Consider the following 17,336-nt stretch of genomic DNA (forward strand, 5'->3'; position numbering starts at 1 on the left):
TTCACAAATATTTAATAAAAATATAATTAAAAATGAAGTAAACACTGTAACCAACAGGACACTCAGTATTCTGGGAAGTTTGTGTGCATTGGGAATCAAATTTTTGATTTTTAAAGTTTAAAGCATTTATTTCACACGGACCGACCGTCACACAGAGAACACGCGATCATGCTGGGAAAAAAATGCACACTTCACAAGATATCACAACTGGATTCAACTAAGTTTGTGAAATTAAATGTTCATTAGTCTTTCAAAGATTTGTTTAAATGATATAAATGTGTATTTGCTTAATGCTGACGGCAAAAAGAAAGTATTATAATGTTACTAATAATATAAAAGCAATCATTATAATACTTTCTGTATACGTTAATTCCTTTGTTTAACAGTTCTATCTGATTATTAGACAGACGACAGAAAACAAGAGGGAGAATGTGAGCACTATGTGCTCAGACGCTGCCCGCCTCAAACACATCAGCCAAGCAGGAAAACTTAAAAAAAAGGAACATTTTGTCTGGTGTGAATTCTGTAGGAACTCTCCGGTCTGATTACTGACAGTGCTTGTAGAGACAAAAAGTTAGGAAATCGATTTTGAAGTTGTATCGTTGAAAACTGAGTTAGTAATATTCCAGTCAATAAGACTTTTGAATGTGACACAGACTATGTGTTGCTCTTGTTAGGGATGTGAAAATACCCATAGAATATCCCACATCCATACCGACAACCCACATGGCTTAACTAGGTATAAAAGAAAAACACAAATGCAGAGGTCCAGAATTACTAGAATTGTTCTAATATAATTTACATTGGTCTATTGGGGAGAAATGAGCAATTGAGTGAAGGACACAGTAAGGAGGAAAGGGTGCTTGACTTCCTGCTTCTGCTAGGAAACAAAATTGTGGTTTAGTTTTCCTTTCAGGAATACATGTCTGAGTCTATGCGATAAGCCCATGGTTTTGAGGTTTTTGTATGTCTGGATATCATTTGGACATGTAGTGGCACTTTTTGTATCATTATGGTGAAGGAAAAAAGTCTAAAGGTGAGCACAGAATCACTGTCTTCATGATCATATTTACTGCTAATATTTAGCTAATATGCAAATTGGTGGAGCTCCTGAGTATTGTCAACCAGCTGAGCTAATGAGGTGAAACAGCACAGCAGGCATGCAGCAGAAACATCAGGCAGACTCAGTGACACCAAGTCACATATAATCAAGCATCTAGAAGGCAGTGATCTGGATCTGTTCTGTAGACCAGTAAGGTGACCAGTCCTCGTATGAGGTGCGAAATCTCATAGCAATATTGTTGTTTTTGTTGGAGATTATTTTGTTTCAAATGATTGTTGAGATTCATATTTCACTTTGTGTTTTTAGCAAGACATTTACATACACTATATTGCCAAAAATATTGGGACACACCCTTTTAATGAACAGGTTTGACTACTTTAGTAATTTAAATGAGTAGAAATCTTAATGTTTAAGCATATAATGAAATTATAGGGAATTGAGCAATTCTAATTGTATAGTTTGGACAGGACCCTTTCCGATTCTTGAAAGCATTTGTGTATAAGGCAAGGTTAAAAAAGAAATGATTAATTTAGTGTGGAACAACTTGACTGGTCTGACGCATCCCAGCTGAATCCCTCTTTAAATGACTTTAAATGCAGACCTTGAGCCAGAAACCCATCACCAAACACTTATGACTTGTACATACAATATATGGACAAAACATATTGGGACATTCCCAGAAAAAGTACTAGCAGCAGAGATGGAAACATAATTCATGTATGTAAAAATTGTATTTCCATCTCTGTTGCAACAGTTTTGAAAGTGTTTAAAATGACTTCTCATATGTACAAGTGATTGGTGTTTAGTGATGAGATTTTGGCTCAAGGTCTGCATTTAAAGTCACACCAGAGGTGTTCAACTGGGATTAGGACTTTGCTTTGTTCCACACTGACTGAATCAACCAATTTCTATTTGAACCTTGCCTTATACACAGAGGCACTGTAATGTTCAAATAGAAAAGGGTCCAAACTGTTGCTATAAAATTAACACTATTCCCTAGAATATAATTTTAAGCTTAAACATTACGATTTGTACACATGGAAATTACTAAAATAGTCAAACCTGTTCATTAGAAAGAGGTGTCCCAATACTTTTGACCATATAGTGCATGTCTGCCATGTCTGATTAATACATTAATATGAAGATTGTTAAAATTCCCAAGGACATTTACCAAACACCAATTCACAGAAATTTGGGCCAATGAGATTTCATTGTTGGTGGAGTTACTCATTCTGAAATACAAAAAAAGTAATTTTTATATAGTAATTAAATATTACTATTTTTGTATCAAGCCAATATTCTAATAATAGAATTTCACATAACTGCATCTAGTATGTGACATCGGTATATATGTGTCACAGCACATCCATACCCAGCAATCAGTTGCCTGAGATCTCTCGTGTTAGGACAGTGTTTTATTTTGAGGCATTATCTGCTCACTCATTACCGTGTACCCAATCAGTACGGCTGCTGCAGTGAGAATGATAAATGGGTGTTATGTGTGTTTTAGTCCTGTGAATTACAGTTGGCTTGCGTCGGTCACCCGCTGTGGATTAGCGTGGCTTTGGAATGCCGCTGATCTAATGTCTTGTGTCTGCGTGTCTGTGATCCATCACCACACCCAAACAACATAGCAATGTGTGTGCCTTTGTGTGCACATGTGTAGTTTGAGAGCGTAGCAGCTGTTGTTGTCTGAGATCCTACCTCCCAAACACACAACACAGCCACAGAAATACACACACACAGCTGGAGGGTAGTACTGATCTCAGTGCAGCAGGTATTACCTTTAATGACCAAAGCTGCCTGAAAAGCTGCAGAGGCTGGATTTAACACGGACTGTTCACCGACAGACCGTAATAAAGGAGCTTTAGACCTCAAATCCGAGCCGTCATGTCTCCTTGAGCAGGGTTGTGTGTCATTCAAAACTGAACAGAGAATGCCAAGAAATTTCCTGAAATTGAAATGAGGTAGTAAACAGGAAATACAGTTGTAATTCAAATAACTATGAAAGGAAGGATAATTCACATGGAATGTAATTCAAAATAGATACAAATATTTATTTATCTATCTATCTATCTATCTATCTATCTATCTATCTATCTATCTATCTATCTATCTATCTATCTATCTATCTATCTATCTATCTATCTATCTATCTATCTATCTATCTATCTATCTATCTATCTATGACACACACACACCTATATTGTGCAAAATTGTTCATACTCACAATGCCTCAAAACATCATCCACATGGGCACACTCACACACACACACCTGAAGCCTCTCGGGTGGATTATCTGGCGCTTGGCAGAACACACTCCCCCATCCCCTGCGCTGGGCCGCACTGCTTCTGTTCGCCTGCCCGGGGCAAAGCTCCAGTTTCAATGAGGAGGGTAAAATATCCCCCTTCCACCTCTCTTCCTCCTCCCCATCACTCCCCCAAGAATCTCTTCCCATGCGCTGGCTTGAGTTACTGCCGCCCAGCATACCAAGGAGAACCGCACATAGGCTTCGCCTTCACTCAAACATCTCACAGAAAATCACACAGTTTGGGACCAGCTGATTGAATTTTGCTGCTTCTCATCCCACAGAGAACTCTCACACGCCTGCGCTGGAGCCGGGCAGTCACATGACCCCTGAGGAGCACTACAGGCGCATGATGTCAGCTCTGAATGAGCATGGCTCTTTTGAGGAGCAGCAGCAGCGCCTGTACCAGCTGGCGAACAACATGGGCATCCCAAGCCATGGTGAGTGTGAATCACCTGTGTGTGTGTGTGTGTGTGTGTGTGTTTGAGCTTGTTTCTGTATCTGCTCTAATTACCCATGTAGTCTTTTTCCTGGATACCACACAAACAACTAGAGCTCGACTGCGGAGATTACTGACAATTCTATTTGTGGTCTCAGCACACCCAACGGTAGGATGTCAGAGTGGGTGATCTGTGACTACTGCCACACACAGTAGTAAATAACACTGCCATTGGGCCCTGAGGTCGACTGGATCGATTTGGCCCTTTGATTGGCTGCAAGCCAACCCACTAAATTACCAACACCATGAAAACGGCTCCTTTGCTCTTTTTTTTCTTGTGCCTTTTCAAATTTACGATCACTGACGAGATACCAGGGTTAACGGGTGTGGATTTGTAAGATTTGTAAACCGAAATTTAGTGAGCATCATTTTGTTTTATTTGTTTGGATACATCTTAACTGCGCTCTAGAGCCTTGTTGACGTTTTTCTCTCAGAAACCGTTAATTGCATCCAGCCTTTATGGCCTTTTTTTTCAGTAGCATGAATTGAATCAATCTCACATTCATGCTAAATCTGAGAGCATACGACTTTTATTTTATTTGATCAGTAATGATTCTTAATTACTGCTTGCAAATCCAAAGGGGGGAAACGCTATAAAGGGTTTAATTGCCCCTCTCGTACATCTGTAATGAATTAGTGGCACTGTATGTGCCATTCGCGTCTGGGATTTTATGACAGTGGTGTTGCGCTCTCCTGTCACCTCCACCTAATAGTTCCTCTATTTTTCTTCCTTGTTGAGGATGAATTCACAGACAATTCCATTCCCGATTCTGTCAAATCTTCTCTCATCTCATCATCCGCAATCATCCATTTCACTTTCCCTGGTCAACTTCCTTCCACTCTCCATCTCTGCTCCTCACATCATCCGCAACCACCTAAAAAAAGGCGTGGTTGTTTGTGGAAAGGAATCTGAAGCTGAGAAGAAAAGACAGGGCGTTTACCCGTCTGTGGGAAATCCAGCGAGTGAAAGCAGCCGCGTGATTTGCGGGGTCACAGTCGGTTCCTCCCCTAGATTTCTGGAAAAATGTCAGGTGTATGGTTTCATAATGGTTGCCATTGAAAACTGACTCACCAGGCCAAGGTGCTGTTCCTCCCCTGAGGAATGTGAGTGTGCTGGCTTGCCCCTGCACGCTGAGCTCCTAAGCCTACGATAAGGCCGTGCCAGTCAACCGCTGCCAGCATGCCTGGCTGCCAGGACTTTGATGAGTGAGATACCTATTCTCACCTTTTCACCCAGTGGTCTACTGTATATATCCATGATGTTTCTTGGTTTACCCCAAAATGTCATCGTTTAGTCATCCTTGTCTCATTCCAGGTCTGTATGACACAAAATATGACGTTGTACTTGTCATTCTTTTTCACACGCATGGACTGATACTTTCAAGCTTCAGAAAGCACCTTCAAAGTATCATTCAAGTACTGAATGAGAGAAATATAAGGTGTTAATCACTGACAACATTGTCCCATTGGTGAACAACCCATCTTTTTGTGTTGGATCCTTTTGAAATTCATAGAGGATGCAAAAGCACCACATCATTATTGTGACTGTATTCCTTTTTTAATGAATCAGCTGATTCAGTAAAGAAAAAGAATGAAAAATGTCATCAGTACTGAAGATTGTCAGGAAATAATAACTGAAACTTCAATGTATTTTTTATACAAATGTATTGTATGACTTCCAAAATCTTTGAATATAATGCACACATTGTATGGACCAGTCTTATGATGCTTTTTATGGTGCATTTGCATCCTTTTTGAAGCCAGAATAACCTTTTGTTTGTGACTGCAATCACTCCCCATTTATTGCAGTGAATTAGTTTTACAAAATAGTGACCCTACATTACAACACCAATCTTAAGTAGCACAGGTATATTTGTAGCAATAGCCAAAAATACATTGTATGAGTCAAAATTATTGATTTTTCTTTTATGCCAAAAATCATTAGGACATCAAGTAAAGCTCATGTTCTATTAAGATATTTTGTAAATGTACTACTTTAAATAAATAAAAACTAACGATTTTCAAAGTATTTCGATTTTTTTTCAAATCCAGAGATTCAAATAGTTGAGTCTTGGTCAAATATTGTCATCCTAACAAACCATATATCCACTGAAAGCTTATTTATTGAATATATATTAAATGTTACCCTTATAACTGGTTTTGTGGTCCAGGGTTTTTATTTCAAATTAATTCAGGTTTGGAATGATGTAAGGGTAAATTTATAATGATTTTCAAATTTTTACACAATTGTAATTTTTTTTCTATTGTTTACATTTGCAGTGCTTCTGACAAATTTGCGGGTTTTGGCTGGCTGGCTGTCTGTCCCAAACATTCCCTTCCCACTCCTTCATATTTTACTCACTTTTAATTTATGTTCTTATTTGTTTTATTGTTGTTGTCATTGCTGTTTCTTCAGTGCTATAGCTCACACAGAGCTGCTTTTGACTTGTCGGGAGTGAGTTTTCAGAGAAACTTCTCTGGCGCAGGGAAGCGTCAGCCCCAGCTGTGTTTCTGTGTGTTTTCTCCTCTCTTTTTTACCTCCACGTGCCTCTATCTCCCTGCTCTCTCCTTTGAGATGCCTTCTTTCAATCTGGCTCCTTCCCTTTCTTCATATCTCTGCACCTTCCTTATGGCTCTGTCTTTCTACCCCACCCCCTCGTGTGTGCCCTTGAAGTGTGTCTGGAAGTGTTGATGCAGTGTTGGGTTCTATACAGTAGAGGCTCCAAAGACCCCTTGACATAGGTGGAGAGTAGGGCCAGGCCCTTCTGACCATTCCCCCCCAGACACACACATACACACACACACACACACACACTCTCCCCCAGAACTCTCCACGCACAGCCCTGCTTTTATATTCTCTCTTTCTTTCCTCCCTCGTTCTTTCGCTCCTGGATCCCCACAGAGCATCCTTTCATGTGTTTGAAGTGGAGGCCCTGAAATGAAAGGCCGTGAAGGAGGCGTGGATAGATTTGTGTGAGTGTGTGTGTTTGGGGGGGTGGGGGTGTATAAGGTGTTGTGCACCTTTAGATTTGGCTATGATGCGGTTTCTATAAGCACTCAAACGTTGTGTCCTATTCTGATTGGTGGGGCCCATGACCCTTCACATTTTGGGCTGGATTTTGAATGCAAAATATAGCTCGATGATATATTTTAATATTTATAATATACATTTTTTATACACATACACTACCATTCAAGGGTTTGGAGCAAACTTGGTGTAAGTTTGTTCTTGAAAGAAAAAAGTATATTTTTATCCAGCCTGGACACATTAAATTAGTAAAGAAAAAAGAAATGACAGAAAAAAAAAACATTTATACTGTTACAAAATATTTCAAATAAATGCTGTTCTTTTTGTAATCTAAATTCATCATATAATCCTGAAACAAAATTTACCAGTTTTCACAAAAAATATCAGCGCAATATTTTTAACATTGATTATAATATGTCTTTAGCATCAAATAAATATGAAAATATTCTAGTGAAATAGTTGGGATTTGAACCTTAACAGAATGAATTTCACTAGACTAACACGTCCTACGCTCATGTAAGTGAGTCAGAACTGTCACTGGTGCCTCTTCAAAAAACTAGTTCCACGACGCCCCTGAATGGGAGTGAAATAAAAAAAAAAGAGAGAGAAAAAGGCATGGGCTATACTCTGTTGCTTTTGGATCTGTTGTCCCCGCTGAAAGAATTCCAGATGAGTACTGTGTCTGTTAGCTGCTCCTGGCACACGTGGACCTGTTGTGCCAAACAGAAGCTCTCAAAGTCCTGCCAATGCTTTACCACTGGAGCTCTGTGTGTAGATGGTGCAGGGGAGACCAGATCTCCCTAGTTAAAGATTCCACAGGAACACTGACTCAGATTATGCAAATCCGGGATGTGACAGAGGACGTGAGGTGAATGTGGGTGGGAGACGGTTGTATGGGTGTCAGGATGTCACTGTTTGGATGAGTTGTGTGCTTGTACATGCAGCCGGTTGTACCCGGGTGACCCTGTGCCAACTCTGTTGCAGGTTAAAGGGAATAATTCATCTCCGGGCAACTGAGGAATGGGCTTCAGAGCAGCTTTGAGTTTTACTGGGTTTTGGGACTGTTTTACCCTGCTGGAAAGCCGATAGGTGTGTTTTGGAACTTGATGGTGGTAGCAGCAGCTGGATATTAGAAGGTTTATGGCCTGTCCGAGACGGTCTAGGAGTATCAGTGATGTGCTAGAAACCAGCAACCATTTTCCATAACATTGGAAATCGCTTACTCTCTGACTAGGTACTTCTTTTAAATAAGAAATTACTTTGCGTAAAAAAATAAAATAAAAATAAAAACCTGTTCTATTTAGTATAAAGGTGTGTGTATTATGCTGTCATTGTCATATGACCTACCAGTATCACTGCCATTCACAAATCCTCTCTTGTGGCTTCATGAGATAGTAAAGTGTCTATTCAGTGCTCATTATTGAGTGGGTCACACTTTTACCTACTGTTTTATGAATGCTGTGAATTCAGACATGCTATATAGTTAGGAAGTATGCAATTTTGGATGCAGCCATATACAAGTTTTTGCCAGGTTTTTCCAGCAGGTTATAATGTTTGTGAAAATTTTTTGGTCATCCGGAATAAGCATGTGACCAAATGACAGTCATTGCTGCTTTTCCATGGTGCTTTTCCTTCATCCTTTTTTTCAATCTTTTTTATTCCCTCTCACGAGCTGTTAGAGGTTTGTCCGCTGTCAGTCCGGGCCCCCGCGGGGCACTGCAATAAACAGATCAATACAGCGGGCCTGTGCACATTAATATCTGTCGCGGTACCTCCGACCCGATCACTCAGGCCCACACGCCAGCCTCCGAAATGGCCGCCAGCTCCCGAGGGAACCGTCTAATTAAAAAAAGGCCAGAGGAGAGAGGGAGCGAGAGATGAGAACGAGGGAGAGGAAGAAAGGGAGGCATGCAGGATGGATTTTCTATTTAACACCCTTTCATTAGAGAGTGCGCTTCCTGTGGTGACCCTGTTAGTTTGGTAATGTTGGGAGATGGTCTGGGCTGGTCTAACATCACAGATTCAGGAGGGAGACCACCGGCTCACTTATATTTCAGTCATGTTATCACAATATATAATATATTTTTTTATATAAATGCACATTTGATAGAAGTAATAGCTTGAATCAGGATGCAGATGTAAATGTATGTTCATTATCAAAATCAGTAACATCTGTAAAAATGGTAGCAACCTCAATTATTCTAAATTATTCTGACGGTTTGAATGTTATTAAAATGAACCATTGTTCGTCTTAAACAGAACGTTGTCTTTCTTAAACAGATCTTAAAGATTCGTATTTGAGGTGGAGTCTTGCCTGTGTGGCGGTTAACATATCCTGCTCTGGGACTCTTGGACTGAATGTTACAGTGTTGGTTCAGAGCTAGACTGACAGATTTGGCTCTGACAACACAGACCGGACGAGTTTCTCAATTTAACTGGTCTGTTCCTTCCATTCACAGAGCTGCTGCGTGTGCGTCAGGAAGCCATGGCTGCCGTTAGAAACCCAGGAGGAATGGAAGCCCACGTCCCCACTGCAGGCAGCTCCTCCAGCCAGCGGCGCAAGCAGGGCCTTCCCCAACACAGAGACACACACTTCTCTGAGCGGTAATGCACATGCACAACATCGTATTCTCTGGAATCTCACTTTTGAATGCTTTTGATCTAAAATGTCATAGACTGTAAACTAAATGAATGTTGAGTCTGTCATATTAGTCTCTCCTCCTTTTGCTTTGTGATGGGCCACATGGTCCTACAACTCAACATGGTGTTCTAACCAGACATGATGCAACAAGTTTTAGTGATATTAATCTATCACTATCTCGACTAAAAAGGGGATATTTGATGTTTACAGTCAAATTATGTGGCAAAAGACTTTAGGCCAATGAGATTTCACAGTAGATGGCGCTACCTAGTGCAATGCAGAAATAGAGGTCAAACAACTGACAAAATATCCTATCCCTTGTTACTTGTTACGCTGTCAGCTCGTTTAAGGAAAACTTAGATTTACACAGAGCAGAGATAGCTTGGACAGTGGCTGAAACCACCACAAGCTTTCTTGACTCTAGATCGTAGTGTATAAGTGGATGAGATGTAAGCGTGCGTCTGCGTTCAGTTGATAAATGCCCTTCTGCTGAATGAAAACCTCCAAGGCACACTTTAAGACCATGGATACAGGAAAAAAAAGCTAAGCTTTAAAATAACATGAATATTTTACATTAATAATGAAGCCAGCATCCGACTCTAATGAATACTGCATGCATGTTGGAGTGGGTGACTGTCTGCCGAAGAGAAAAGAGGAAAAAAATTGAATTATGCACCAAAGTAACGGAAGAGGGAAAAGGGAGGGAAAAATGGAAGTTGGCGTTAAGGCCACGGAAAGAATAGAAAATCCACTTAATGGGATGTGCCATTGGGTATGATCTCTGCGTATGACCTCTTCGCAACCCTGTTCGATTTGATCTTGTCAGGAGGCATTTTAGGACTCAGGACCGAACGGGTCGCTAAGATAACACATGCCGTTCCCCCTCCCTGCAAGGTTTCTCCCCCCGAATATCTCTCCTCCTCCCTCTCTCCTCATCTCAGCAAGGCCACTGAGCTTGCGGCGCTCCCCTCCGCCTCCAAACAAAGCCCGGGCAGCGGGAGTAGGCAGGTAATTGCTTGTCGATTATTTATGTGGCGCGGGAAGCTGGAGGATCGATAATGGGCCGGCGAGGCGAGGCGGTAGGGAGGAAGTGAATTGGGAGGGGTCGCCCAGCGTGGGTGGGGGAACTCTGTTTGGTTTCTGGCCCAGCGCAGCATCATGTCAGGAGCTCAGCATGCTGCTTTGACCAGCCAGCCGCCGCAGCTCCGCCAGCTCACGGTAATTAGCCACACAGGACCGCTGATGTTAACGAGGCCTGCACACTTCCTAGGTTGTGGGTGAAAAGAGGGAGGGAGGAAAGTGTTTTTTTCTCGCTTCTACATGCTGTTTTTTTGTTTTGTTTATCAGTTCTTTAACCCTTTGTTTGACTTTTTTTTTTTTAGCTCTGAAAATTTCTAAACAGATACAATGCCCATTTATTGGTTAAATAACCCAATTCTGTCATTGTTTACTCACCCCAAGGTTGTTACAAACCCTTCACCTTCACCTTCTTCGTAACACAATATGAGAATTTTTTTTCTTTTATGTTCAATTACAGTGAGCAGGGACCAAAGATTTCAAGCTTACAAAATGCAAAATGGGCAATAAAAGTGTTACAAGTGATCTATATGACTTGTGCGCTGGGCATGTTTTTAAGTGTTAAAGCTGCGGTAGGTAACTTTTGATGCTCTAGCGGTTAATAAACAGAACTGCTTGCGTTTTGCGGAAGAACATCGTAGCCGGAACTACTTCTCTCTGTTTATGTCTATGAAGAATCACAAAGGTACTAGGTTACTCCGCCGCGGTACCCCTCGAAGCTATCTAAAATAGTCCGAATATAAACACTTATTATAGGTGCACCCTAGTGATTCAGGACAAGCTAAAAACACGGTTTGGAAAATGGATTCATGGTGTACTCGCTTATTATGTTCATTTTTCTACATTTTGAACACAAACAAAGTTACGGACCGCAGCTCTGATTGGTTATTTTTTACCGGGAGCGATGGAGTTTCTGCAAATGGCAATAGGACCACTGGGAGGAGCCAGAGGAGCTTGATTTTTTCACAGATTATCTGTCTCATATTCTACTGTCGGGACATAATGACAGGTTTAACAAATATGTAAAAAGTATATTTTTACAAAAGTTACCTGCTGCAGCTTTAACAAGAAAAACAGCAATTTGTTAACTAATCACTCTTTTCACGTTTTTTTGTTGTTGCATGAATCATTAAATTTTGGTTTGCCGAATCAGTTCACAGAAACACTTTTGGATACATATATGGTGCTTTCATGTCCTTTATAAAGCTTGAAAACTTCAGTCCCTATTCATTTAAATTGTTCGTAAAAGAGCAACCAATGCTTTGAAATTCCAAAGTACGGTATATGAAAGTGGATATATATGTATGTATGTGTGTGTATAAATCTATCTATATGTATGTATGTCTCTACTTGTCTACTATATATATATATTGCTTCCCACTGCTTCGGGTGTATGTTCACAGTGTGTTTACTGCTGTGTGTGTGCACTTTGGATGGGTTAAATGCAGAGAACGAATTCTGAGTATGGGTCACAATACTTGGCTGTATGTCAGTAAACAATTTTTTTATTTTTTTTATTTAGCATAGACCTGTGGCATTGCAAAACCTCTAAAGCATCAACAGAGAGTCGACTAGGCTATAACAGTGAGCTGGAAGCCCTTCCTCAAGCTCACCTTTCTAACGACTCTCCATAATTGATTATCTGACGGCCATTAGTGGCTTTTGTTAAAAACAAATCATTATCAAGATCAATAGTCCTGCAGCCACGACCAGCCATTTGTCTGGGTTTAAATGGCAGATTGCATTTAGGGAATCTGCAAGGCAAATCCTAATGTGTTTGGCATGTGGGGCAGCACAAGCAACAGACAGTGGTCTGGGTAGGGGGGCGGTGGGTGAGCAAGAGCCTTATGCATTTTAATGTGCTTCCTGTGCAAATGTGTTCCCGCCTCGAGTCAAGGCGAGGCGGGCACGGTGTGGCGAGCGGCTAATCCCCCACGCTCCTCTCATTAAGGGCCATCCTGTCAGCTTCGCTCCACTTTTCTCTCTCTTTCTCGTCTGGCCAGTTTGGTGTTCTGCCTCCGCCTTTACACACACACACACACACACACACACACACACACACATATGCACAACACTCCACACCGCCTTTGCTTTCAGGCAGGGAGAGACGCCGCTGCCACTCTGACAGGTCGTCACACATGAGTGAACACAAGTGGCGTCTACTTGCCCTTCCGCCAGTTAGGTTACGAGAGAGATAGAGAGAGATCGACAGAGAGAGAAACGGAGAGACGGGGCAGGGTGGAAGAACGGAGGCAGTTCTCAAAAGACGTAGAGGTAATTAAGCCAGTAAACTGAGAAGCAGTCAGCGTACTGGAAATAAATTTAACACATTCCAAAAGCTGCATTGTGCAGTGTCTTTTAATGTTAAAATACGTACCTCTCTACTTAAAGGGATGGTTCACACAAAATTTTAAAATAATTTACTTAATGTGTTTCAAATCTGTATTATTATTATTTTTTTAAATCTGTGAAACACAAAAAAATATATTTTAAAGAATTAAAGTAATAACACATTTGAGTTCTATTTGCGAGAGAATTAACATTTTCGGGTGAATCTCTTTATTGCACAGAGAAACGTTAAATTAATTTTTGCAACTTCATCTAGTTCCACTAGTCACACACAGCAGCTTTTAAATTTGTATTTTGAATATTATATGTGAGAATACACATAAAAGTAGAATCATCGTCCCTGCTACCCACCATATCGCTTAGTTTATTCCTTGCTCTCTACCCCATTTTTCTTTTTCTGTGGGCCAAAGACCCAGAGTGAAACGGTTAATGCTTGCCTCATTCCAAAATTGCTTCCTATAAAAGGAGAAGCACGTCTGCCGGGCACGTCTCCCCATGATTACAGCTAATTACTATCGAGCGGACGCCTCGCGGCCCCAGTCATGCAGCTTTAATTGACCGTTATTCATCTGTGGGCCGCGCAGGGCGGCGCAGAGTTTGGCAGGCCTGGCCAGCGCCGCCCGGGCTAAATGTGAGGCCTGAGGGATTAGGCCAGGTGATTACACACTTCACAGTGTAATTACATAAGCATGGCTGGGCTGCCGGCTCGACTCCCGGCCCCAAGGTCACGCACTGCCTTCTTCCAGATTAATTGGAGCTGCCATTGAAGTGCGAGGCACTGGCGAAAAGCAGTTATGCGATTAGCATTAACATTTCAACAGGCCGCCCGATCGATCGATGATTTCCCCACTTTGTGTCTCTCCACACCTTCCTCCACCCCTCCATCTACACATACACACACCACGTCTTCTTCTGTTTTTTAGATTTCTTTGTTATTGCTTAAGAAAGACACGCAAGGGCTATTTAGCTACGAAATGACGTAAAACCTAAGTAGAGCACAGCAAAATGTGGCTTCTCTCCTAATTTCTGATGGTTTTTTGTTTTTCGTCTCTTCTGTTTGGATGTTTATGTGTTTGTGTTGTGCTGCGTTGCTCAGTCTCTCTCCCCCTGGAGCAAGTGTTGCTCAGTCAAAGTACAAAGCAACCACACTGTTCTTTCGCTTGCTTTAGGCGCGCTGGATTTCACTATATTTATGCATGTGTTAGTGTTTTGGGGGGGGGGGGGGCTCAGTGAAGATTTGCTGTAAATGGAGGAGCTTGCATTGGCAGAGGAGCAGTAAAAAGCTTTAAAAATACACTGCATGATCTGCCTGGATTTCAACACCTCGCCACTAGCAGTCATAGTACACTTCTTCATATTTTTCCCCTCCTCCCTCTTCTCTTTTTACCCCTCCTCACATTTTCTTCTCTCCTGCCAGGGCTCAATAAAGACGGCCGCTGTATTGTATATGAACAGCCTGTGTTCTCCGCCTGTACAAAAGGAAAAAAATATAATTGAGGCTACGCGACACGCCACCTTTTTATTGGCTGAATACGGCAGAGAGAGACAGGAAGAGGAGGGGGATGTATGCTTGTGTGTTGGGGTGGAAGAGGAAGAACTGTGTTAATTAGTGGGTGCTTCAGCCTGTAGCCCGGGCGAGGCTGGGGGGCCGCCCCAGCTGTCGGAGTATGACATGCTCTTATTGTGCATTCAGGCCTCATTACCAGAATGGCAGGGCCACAGAGCACGGTAGAGCAAGAGGGAGGGAGTGAGAGCGAGGAGATGATGGAGGTTGTGGTGATGGGGGGTGGGCAAGGAAACAAACAGTGCCGCTGTCCACAACGTGACAGGACTGATGAGGGGCTACGGTGGCTTGCGTGCACCGGGGAGAGCGATAAAAATAACCGGTGGAAGAGAACGCAGCATTACCATGACACCACACAGCCATATTGTTTTAGATTTTGGAAACCTGTATTGTTAGTACATTGCAGTAACAGATTGTTGGCAACCTGTTCATTACCATAATGTTGTATAACTGTGTACCTCCTTAAAAAACCTGAATCATTACCATAACGCCACATGAACATATTAAACTGTTGGAAATCTGTATTGTTGGCATACCACAGCACAACTAAAACATACTAATCCTGTATCATTACCATAACACCGTACAGCTGTACCTGACTTAAAAAGCCTGAAACATTACAATTACACTACATAGCCTTATTAGACTGTTGGAAATCTATATCATTGTCTTGTACAGATGTAAATTGTTATGGAAAAGAACCTGTATCATTACCATACTGAAGCACAGTTGTACTGTTCGAGAAATCCTGTGTCATTACCATACCACACAATAAGAAAGTGCATGTGAGTAACCATTTACTAAAGTGACATCAAAACAGACTCTCACTTACATGTGCTTATACATGTTATTTTGTTTTATTTTGAGTGATTCATGTGTGTACGTGGTTCCAAAGAAAAAAAAGATCATTGCAATCAAAATTTCATATATTTTTGTTTCAACTTTTATTAAAAAGTAAAATGGGTTTAAACACTGTTTCATGATTACTTTAAGCAGGTTGCTGAAGGTACACATCCCATGCCAGTAAGAACAGCAACAGAAGTTGCAATCATTGTACCAGTACTATTGAAGTGCTAGGCATGTGCGATGGAGACATGTAGAAAAACTGTTGCAGTTGGTTAATGATGGTGTGTTTTTTGTTTGTGTTCAGAGACATATCCCACCCTCCTCCATTGCTGTCCCCGCAGAATGCTCCTCACATTGCTCTGGGGCCTCACCTGCGTCCCCCGTTTCTGGGCATGCCTTCTGCCCTCTGCCAAACCCCAGGTGAGCTAGCTCTGCCAGATGTAACACACCCTCACATTAACTACAAACTCATTTAACCTGGGAGTTCCTTTAATGGGTCGTTTTCCACCCATTTACACATTCAGGAAAGGTCTCTGATACATCTATTTATATTTAGATTTGTCTTACATTTATGGTAGCCCCCAAAATAATTTACAAATACTAAAAAATATACATAATATATAATTATCTTTGGATCTTTGCACTTCTGTGTCATAAAATAGCATCTAAATTAATAAAGCACAAGTGGACTTTTCAAACTATAATTTAGGTTTGTTAGGGTTGAAACTGTACAGCAGTAGACACTGATCAACATTATTGAGAAAGAAACACTTTCTTGTGCAAAAAAGTTTAGCATCATTTATTTGAAGCAACTGTATTGATCACTATGTTGAATAATGTGAACAATCTGTGAGCACTATATTTATATTGTATACAGATAGATGTATTTCTTATTTTGCCATTGCCCTGTAGGTTATGGTTTCCTGCAGCCTGCTCAGGCAGAGATGTTCGCCCGTCAACAGGAGATTCTTCGTAAACAGAACCTTGCTAGGTACGAACTGCACAGAAAAATATCTTAGACTCTGATTAAAATTGATGTTAGAGCAACTGCTTGTACTATAGCAAAATATATAGTTAACTGATGATACTGTTTGGAATTTAATATTATAATGTAACAGTTTATTTTCGAGTTGCAGCTTGACTCTCTGACTGTGTATTGTTCCTCCAGGTTGGAAATGTCTGCTGAACTGTTGAGACAGAAGGAGTTCGAGAATCTCCACAGGCAGCGACTGCTGGCGGACCCACTGGGCCTGCATCCTGGACTCCATGCAGAACACCCTGCCTTGCGCAGCCTGCAAGAAATCCCAGAGGGCCACCCACTCCGAGAGGAGCTCAATCGCCGCAATGCCATGCTGGTTTTGCGGCACAACAACACCCCATTACTCTCCCTCAACCACCAGGGGGCAGCAGCAGGCACTTCCTCTAAAGACCTTAGCAACAGGAAGAGCTTGAGGAAAGGAGGACCACTCAGAGTAGACCAACATGGTGGTTCATCTGAGACTAAAGAGATGTTTGGGGAGGGCTGTGCACGGGATGGGGAAATTGAGGGACAGGATGAAGACATGAAAGACTTTGAGAATGATGCAGAGGCTGGGGAAGACAGGCCTGAGAGGCTTTCCAAAGTTGACGGACATAGTCTCGGTTCAGAGGTGTGCCAAGGCAAGGATGTGACCAAGTCTAGTGAAGCCGTGAAAGAGCTGGGGGAGGGATCAGGGAGACTCAGTGCTCCTTGTAGCTCCACTGGACAAGAGTCACCAACCCACCACCTCTTCACATCAGGACTGAGCAAGAGCGAGGCCAAATACCTGCCACCAGGAATCCCACCCTTACCCACCTTGCCTGGACAAGCTCTGCCCTTCACCTTTCCATACACCAGCCCTTACTTTCACACCGGTGAGTTTACAGGTCTTTAAATTTCAGATAATAAACCCAATTACATCCAATAAGAGATACTGCATTT

At 41.7% G+C, this 17,336-nt stretch overlaps 1 protein-coding gene across 4 annotated transcripts in view; it reads left to right on the top strand.

Annotated features, from left to right (window-relative positions):
- LOC113068893 (sterile alpha motif domain-containing protein 11) overlaps nt 1–17,336 on the top strand; it is a 57,083-nt gene that overhangs the window by 35,221 nt on the left and 4,526 nt on the right. For all 4 annotated transcript variants that reach the window (XM_026241812.1, XM_026241811.1, XM_026241810.1 and 1 more), the window contains exons 6-10: nt 3,657–3,812; nt 9,359–9,503; nt 15,681–15,796; nt 16,289–16,367; nt 16,545–17,269. In XM_026241812.1, the coding sequence (XP_026097597.1) occupies nt 3,657–3,812; nt 9,359–9,503; nt 15,681–15,796; nt 16,289–16,367; nt 16,545–17,269 (1,221 nt within the window). The remainder of the gene's footprint in view (nt 1–3,656; nt 3,813–9,358; nt 9,504–15,680; nt 15,797–16,288; nt 16,368–16,544; nt 17,270–17,336) is intronic.

Source organism: Carassius auratus, unplaced genomic scaffold (assembly GCF_003368295.1).
Source record: "Carassius auratus strain Wakin unplaced genomic scaffold, ASM336829v1 scaf_tig00000254, whole genome shotgun sequence".
NCBI lineage: Eukaryota > Metazoa > Chordata > Actinopteri > Cypriniformes > Cyprinidae > Carassius > Carassius auratus.